Below are 7,628 nucleotides of genomic sequence, written 5' to 3'. Positions count from 1 at the left end.
TCAGTCCTTGACGGCGAATTATCATAATTATAAATTTCGCTCGAAAACTTTAGCTTGAAAACTCATTTTGCGACGAAACCAAAACCGTTGAAAATTAAGCTTAAAAAAGTAGGAAACTAACCAATCGGCAAATTCCAAAGGTTCCCGTGAGGTTTGTTAAGAACTATCGTTCGTATTCTGCAATGTTGTTGGATTATTTAGATTACGTTCTGATTGGTTAACCATTTTCCAAGTGACCAGGTTCGAAAAGTCGCACCGTAAAAACTAGTCAAAATCGAGCCTGTAAAGGCGTTGCACGATTCGCTGGGACTCCTGGGATATAATTGACAGACTGGTGTAACTTGTCTGATACGAATAGCTCCATTCTGTAGACCGCTGACTCGAAACGCGGACCGTAATTTCGATATCACAAACCGTCGAATTTCCTTTATTCTCCAACAGTAAACAAGTGGATTAATTTAAGAGTTTAAGACGAAATCCGATAGGAAATCGAGCAATTTCAACTTTTAGTGGACAAAAACCTTATACCAGAATAATTTTAAGTATATTACAGTCCTTTTTGCATTTTCTAACAGCTAACCATATAAATATTTACCTGAAATAACACCAAAAACAATTTCCCATGGAAAATCGAGGAAATAAATTTCAAAGTTCAGAGAAATTGTAGAAACAAATTTCATCATCAGTTTCATCTCACCAGTACTTTCAAGTATTTCATATGAACTCAGTTAATTGAAATTCAATACAAAGGTTGCTTTCAAAGTAATACCGTGGAGAAAAAAATAAACACGTTTGCCGGCTTTGGTTGGTCGGCGCCCTCGTTCTTAAATACTCAAGACCTTGGGCAGAGTTGTTCCCAATATTGACCGACCAAATAACATATTGTTTTTATAAGAATCATACCTAATGGGTGACCCGAGTTTATAACCATATTCTGCCTTAAAGTGATCAAAAACTAGATCTTACTATGGACCAAAGCGGCTCACCTTTGAGGCCGCACTTACCTACACAGCTCATAAAAGGAAGTGTACCCCCGTACACACTAGTTAAAATCATAGTCTGAATTCCTTACATTACTTTCGCTGTACGCCAAAGAAAGCAAACCAAAACAAAACAAGCAAAAACTTAAACGAGCCTGGAAGGCAGCGCGACCTATCACAAAATGGACTTTGCAAAATAAAAGAAGAATCATCACAGCCTTGTTCATGTATTCTGTTCCATGTTTTAACTAACACCAACATACTGAACTAATATATAGATTTAGCTAAGCCTAAAAGCGGAGCTCCTGGGCAGGGTTGTTCAAAACCTGACTAAGCTAACTCAGGATAAGCGAGAATTTTGATTCGAGTTTTGTAACTTTACAGCGAGGTTTTCTGCTTCTGTTGCTTTGCCTTCTGTTTTGAGTTTGAATAATCTCAAGCCCTGACCCTAGAGCAGTGAAAAACACTTGTATAGACGATAAATTTATACTTTGGTAAACTTTAAATCCTGGGTTAGCGTTAACCCAATTTCCGAACAACCCGGTCCTAATTACAAGAAATTAACCTGACATGAGCCCGCGATCCAATCGAAAACAAGTACTTGGCCAGCGATCAACTTAAAAAACACAGGACCCCATGAGTTATAAGCCTAAGCCCGCTATATGGTCACGTGATACTGGTCTGCGTATACCTTGGTTTGACAGGTCAATTGACCATAAAACGGATGTCAAATATCAAAGACGGACGCTGTAAACCAAGATTTGGTATTAGCTGGAGTATGGCCGCCATGTTGCACGACGTCGTCGTCGTCGTCGTCGTTGGGCGCACACGCCCGCGATCAATGCCACTAGCCGTGTTGACCATGAAAATAAGAGTTGCAATGGTTTCTATTTCTATGCATGCATGTGGGTTTGTTCCTATAGTTATGGGCTGCCGGAACTCTGCTGATATAGCCGCCATCTTAAAACGAAGTCCGACATCTCAGGGCTAACAACGTTGTTCCTAGTAACTTCCTAGTTTTTGTCTTTACATAAGGAGAGTCTACTGTCACCTAGAGCTTTATCTCTCGATAGTAGAATCCCATCTCTTTTACGGGTTGAAAACAGGATGAAGTCAAACAACAGCCATGTAAGTCTAATATGGCCGCCATCTTACAAGAAAGTGCAACTTTTCTGGTCTAAAAAGTTTTTATGTAGTAGCTTGGTAGTTTTTGTCTCAATATCAAGAAATAAAACTTCCATATAAAACTTCGTTTTCCGATGGTAGAATCCCATCTCTTCAACTGGTGATAAACAGAATGATGTCAAACATCGGCCATGTCAGTCTAATATGGCCGCCATCTTCAAGCGAAGTCCAGCATCTCAGACCTAATAAAGTTTTTCCTAGCACCTTGCTAGTTTTCCTCTTTACAACAAGACAGTCTACTGTTGCCTGGAACTTCATCTCTCGATATTAGAATCCCATCTCTTTCACGGGTTAAATAAAGGATGATGTCAACCAACGGCCATGTCAGTCTCATATGGCCACCTTCTTGTAAAGAAGGGCAACTATTCTGGTCTTATAACTTTTTATTTAGTAGTTTGGTAGTTTTTGCGTGAATATCAAGATATAACACTGTCACCTAAATCTTCATCTCTCGATATTAAAATCCCATCTCTTCAACGGGTGGAAAAGACTATGATGTAAAACATCGACCATGTTAGTCTAATATGGCCGCCATCTTAAAACGAAGGTCAACATCTCAGGTCTAATGTCATTTTCCTTAGAACCTTGCTAGTCTTTGTCTCTGTGTCCAGACAGTCTACTCTGGCCTGGAACTTCATCTCTTTAAATTAGAATCCCATCTGTTTCACGGGTTGAAAAGATGATAAATCCAAGCAGCAACCGATGTTTCACATTATCCTCTTTTCCATGTTGATCTAATATGGCCGTCATCATGAGAGGAAAACCAACATCTCTGGTCTAATAACGTTTTTCTTAGTATTTTGGTACTTTTTGTCTTTACATCAACACAGTCTACTGTCGCCTGAAACTTCATCTCTCAATATTAGAATGCCATCTCTTTAAGGTGTTGAAAAGAGGACGAAGACCAAACAACGGCCATGTTAGCGTAATATGGTCGCCATTTTAAAATTTTTTGGTCTCATAACTTGTTATGTAGTTAGCTTTAGAGTTTTTGTGTGGATATCAAAATATAAAACTGTCACGTAAAACTTCATCTCTCGATGGTAGAATCCCATCTTTTCAACGGGTGAAAAAGAGAATGATGTCAAACATCGGCCACGTTAGTCTAATATGGCGGCCATCTTGAAACGAAGTCCAACATCTCAGGTCCAATAACGTTTTTCCTAGTAGCTTGCCAGTTTTTGTCTTTACATCAAGACAGTCCACTCTCGCCTGGAACTTTATCTCTCGACAGTAGAATCCCATCTCTTTTACGGGTTGAAAAGAGGATGATGTCAAACAACAGCCATGTAAGTCTAATGGCCAGGCTAACATGGCCATTGTTTGAACTTCATCCTCTTTTTAACCTGTGTTAGAGATGAAATTCTAATATCAAGAAATAAAATTCCAGGCGACAGTAGACTGTCTCGATGTAAAGACAAAAACTACCAAAACACTAAGAAAAATTTTATTAGACCTGAGATGTTAGGCTTCGTGTCATGATGACGGCCATATTAGATCAACATTGAAAAGAGGATGATGCGAAACATCGGCCGTTGTTTGGACATTATCCCCTTTTCAACCCATCGAAGAGATGGGATTCTAATATCAAGAGATGAAGTTCCAGGCGAAAGAAGACTCTCTTGATATAGAGACAAAGACTAGCAAAGTTGTAAGAAAAACGACAATAGACCCGAGACCTGAGACTTCGTTTCAAGATGGTGGCCATATTAGACTAAAATGGCCGATGTTTCACATCACTCTTTTCCATGCCATGACAGTTTAATATCGCCTCCATCTTTACTTTAATTACTGAAATTCGTCTCCAAAGAACCCCAAAATCCGAACACCGTTGCCGTCATTTGGAACAGTACTCAGCAACCAGACCGTATTTTCGTAACGTCATTCCGTCAGAGAGATTTTGTCCAAATGGCTTGCGAAGAGCCTTTTAACTACCACTCTGGGTTTTGAGCCAAGCATGCTCCAAACTCCGAAATAATAGCGTTGAAGATAGTGACGTGGATAATCGCTTAGAAAAAACAGATTTTGCTGATCTTGTGAAGGATGCCTAGTCAGTTGCAGGTTTTTCTCCTTCCCGCCAATTTTAAGTCGGACGGAGTGACGTCACGTAAACACGGCCTGGCTGCCAAGACAGTTTCAAAATGGCGGCTTCCGAAGTCGCTCTTTCGAGACGAATTTCTTCAGGATAGCGGGCACTTCAGAGGCTGAAACTTCGGTGAGTGGAAAAGTTGAATGTTTTCTTGCTATAGGCGAAGACAAAAAAAAAATGATCTTTTTGCAGCGACCTTCTCCTTTAATTACTCTCGATAAACTAAGATAAACAGCTTGAAGTCATAAAACTCACTGTGTGGGCAGTCGAGCCCTAACGTGATGGCTTCAAATTACAATATTTAGAGAGGAAGCCACATCAGCTTTAGCTGGTTTTTATGCGGGTCCTTTTTCCTGGTCGAATTAAAATCTGGAGATGTTGGTTCTTGTGGAGGGAGGAAAAACGGAGACCGGAGGAAAACCCTCGAAGCAAGGCCAGAACCAACCCACAAACTCAACCAACAAATGGCACCTGACCGGAATCGAACCCAAGCCACACTGGTGGGAGGCCAGCACTCTCACCACTGCGCCATCCCTGCTCCGCAATTGATGGTCACGAATCGAAAATACTCAATTCTATAAAAATTATTGTGCTTCATAACCTTACTCTCTCACGAAATGTCCCTTTCCATCATAATTTTTGTCAGGTTGGGGTTTCACGACATGATGGGACATAAACTGGTCTAACTCGATTGACACGAATTGCGCATGCTTCATCATGTGGACCGCTGACTCTAAACACGCGCCGTAATTTTGATAACACAAACAATCGAATTTCCTTCATTCTCCAACAGTAAACTAGTGGATTGATTGAAGAATTCAAAAATACCATAAGTGCTCCTACAATTACGACAAATCCGCTGACCTCAGTCTTTGAGAACCGTGCAATAACAAACCTTATTACAATGGGGAAATAACTGAGTACAACCGCGCCCAGCACGAAGAGAATTGTCAACACAGATTTTCTGTACTTGGCAACTTCCATTGGCGAGATTCCACGCGTACTTGTCGTTATGCTATTTTGATTCTGTATTTGTTTCTTGTGTCGTCGCAAAATGGTAAAAATCCGGCAATAGGAATAGGGAATTGTCACTATGCCAACCAAAACGACAATGAGACCCAAGCGAGTTACAGCCTGCTTGAACCAGTCTTCCCTCGAAAACCAGAAATATATTGATAATGGAAAAACAGCAGTAAATAACAACAAGTTGATCTTGATTACACGGCTGACCGTAACGATGATGGCATATCGTAAGTGCAAAACGAGCGCGAGGTACCGATCGAAACTAACCGCTGTGATAGCGAAAAATGACAGCAAGATGAAGGAAGATCCAACTGGATACAATACGGCGCCCGTGATGCAATACAGTGGAAAGTTGTCAGTTAATACACCGATAAGATGTGCAGAAAACAACGGTTGAACAACAGCAGCGGTTACAAAATCGGATAACGCAAGGCAGAACAGATGCACTGAAGAAGGAGTCTGTAGCGAGGGTGTCTTTGAAATGGCCCAAAGAACCAGGAAGTTTGTCGTCGCACCCGCAAAGCTTGACAGCATGTTTACAACAACAATCGCGATTGTTGCAGAAACATTTGCAGCTGGAAAGTTTTCAGGAAAAATCACTGAGCAGATTTTGACATGAATGGGATCGCTGGTCTTGGTGTGATCCGTGAAGTTGCCAGAAAGATTCATGGTACCTTCCAAGGGGAGATATTTGTCTAAAAAATTGTTGCTGCAAGAAAAAATAATAATGGAAACCTTAAGAAAGGTTTCTCCTCAAGGGAATTGTTCCCTTACTAGTTACAAATGTATCATGGTTTAATAAGTAGTGAGGTGTTTCCTTAAAGTATACGTACCCTTAATGGTGACAATAAATCTAGTTTTCAATTCTGTCAAGCCATGTGTCAATGTTCTCTATGGGAGGTTTACAGTACGAAGTGTTCAGACAAGGTGTTCATGTGTGACCAGGACCATGATCCCAAGAGTTTGGGAGATGTGATCATATTGGCACTTACATATCTAGTGTTCACTGATCGAAGCCAGGACCAACAGTCAGTCATTGCTGTCCCTAATGGACCCTATTGACGGTTGCCTCTTCCTAGGGCTACAAATGCAATGTTTATTGTGTGCTCAGGACTCCGATACAATGTTCCTCCATGCTTGGGAGGTGTCCTCTTGCAAGAGGTTACAAATGCGCTTCAGTGGTCAATTGTAAACGGGACCATCACCTTTTTTTTTCAGATGAAAAGGTCCTGCTTGAAGTTCATTTGAAGGCGTGGGAAGGGCGTATTACTTAACACTGGACATGAAATGTCATTCTCATTGTGACCTTATTCCAAACTTTACGTAGTAAAATGATACCTTATTCTAGTCTATCTTTTAATATATTTTTGATAATCAGCTTAATTTATTTAATTAAAGCGCTGAACGACAGGCAAAATTTACATCAGCTGTCACTTCAAGATGTTTTCACCGTTCGGATTCGGAAATCTATATTGATAGTATTTGCCATGGTAAGCAGAATACGAGCATTAATCATGATAAATCTCAAGCGGCTACATTACACTGTAAATCTAGGCATAACGTACATGTAAGAGTATGGTAAAGGTGTAAGGAGGGGACCTAGATCATTTTAACGGAAAACAAAAATGACCTTTCACAATTCATGTTAAATGAAATAGACTTTTCTTGTATCACGAAATAATGGGAGGTATTTTCTCACGTGAATATACAAAATTACGGAGAATTTGAATTTCATGATTCCAAGCAAAGTCGAGCACAGCCTATTTCCACATCTTCACTATTCTCCTGCTCGTTTTGTTTTCCGTGTTCCACCGGAGACTGGTGCAAAGGGAGAGAACGCTTTGGCTTTCACGGTTATGCAACTACTGTTTGTTACGTAATAATATTGTCGTGTGGAAAGTCATAGGAAACATAATCAAACTGAGGTTCCCGACAACTTAAACATTTATTTGTCATTTCACAGAAAGTTATTTTGAAAAATCAAGGTTCGCGGCTACTGCATGTAATGAAATGGCGATTCACGAGGAAAAAGCTAGCCATTTCAAATTTCACGGGGAAAAAGAACAAGGCCATTCACGGATCATGAAAATACCTTTTACCACTCTCACCTAATTTATAGAAAGAATCTGCTGAATGCTACTGGATCCTTTGCGCCTTCCTCCAATAATTTTTCTTGTAATTCTTAAGCCAAATATATGTTGCGTTGGGGAAGTCAGGGTCATTCTCCTGTGGCAAGCCAACCAATCTTAGCAAAGTTACAAATGAGTCTTCTGTGCCATTTTTAAGTATTCTAATGTAGGGTTACTTTTTAACCATCGCGTAAAATTTAAATCAGTTGATTATTGAAAAAC

General features: G+C 40.2%; 1 protein-coding gene across 1 annotated transcript; it reads right to left on the bottom strand.

Moving 5' to 3' along the window:
* Positions 1 to 4,896: 4,896 nt before the first annotated feature.
* On the bottom strand, positions 4,897 to 6,044 carry LOC149113826 (adenosine receptor A3-like). The gene has a single exon (XM_089287507.1). The coding sequence runs from the start codon at positions 5,944 to 5,946 to the stop codon at positions 4,897 to 4,899; it is 1,050 nt and encodes a 349-aa protein (XP_089143633.1). The 5' UTR covers positions 5,947 to 6,044.
* Positions 6,045 to 7,628: the final 1,584 nt, after the last annotated feature.

The sequence above is a fragment of the Orbicella faveolata genome, unplaced genomic scaffold (assembly GCF_042242905.1).
Source record: "Orbicella faveolata isolate gen_17 unplaced genomic scaffold, um_ofav_v1 contig_14, whole genome shotgun sequence".
In the NCBI taxonomy this organism is placed as follows: Eukaryota; Metazoa; Cnidaria; class Anthozoa; order Scleractinia; family Merulinidae; genus Orbicella; species Orbicella faveolata.
This window is presented reverse-complemented; position numbering and strand designations above follow the sequence as displayed.

Excerpts from the sequence above, each read along its gene's own strand:
- LOC149113826 (XM_089287507.1), bottom strand. The coding sequence starts at position 5,946 with ATGAATCTTTCTGGCAACTTCACGGATCACACCAAGACCAGCGATCCC.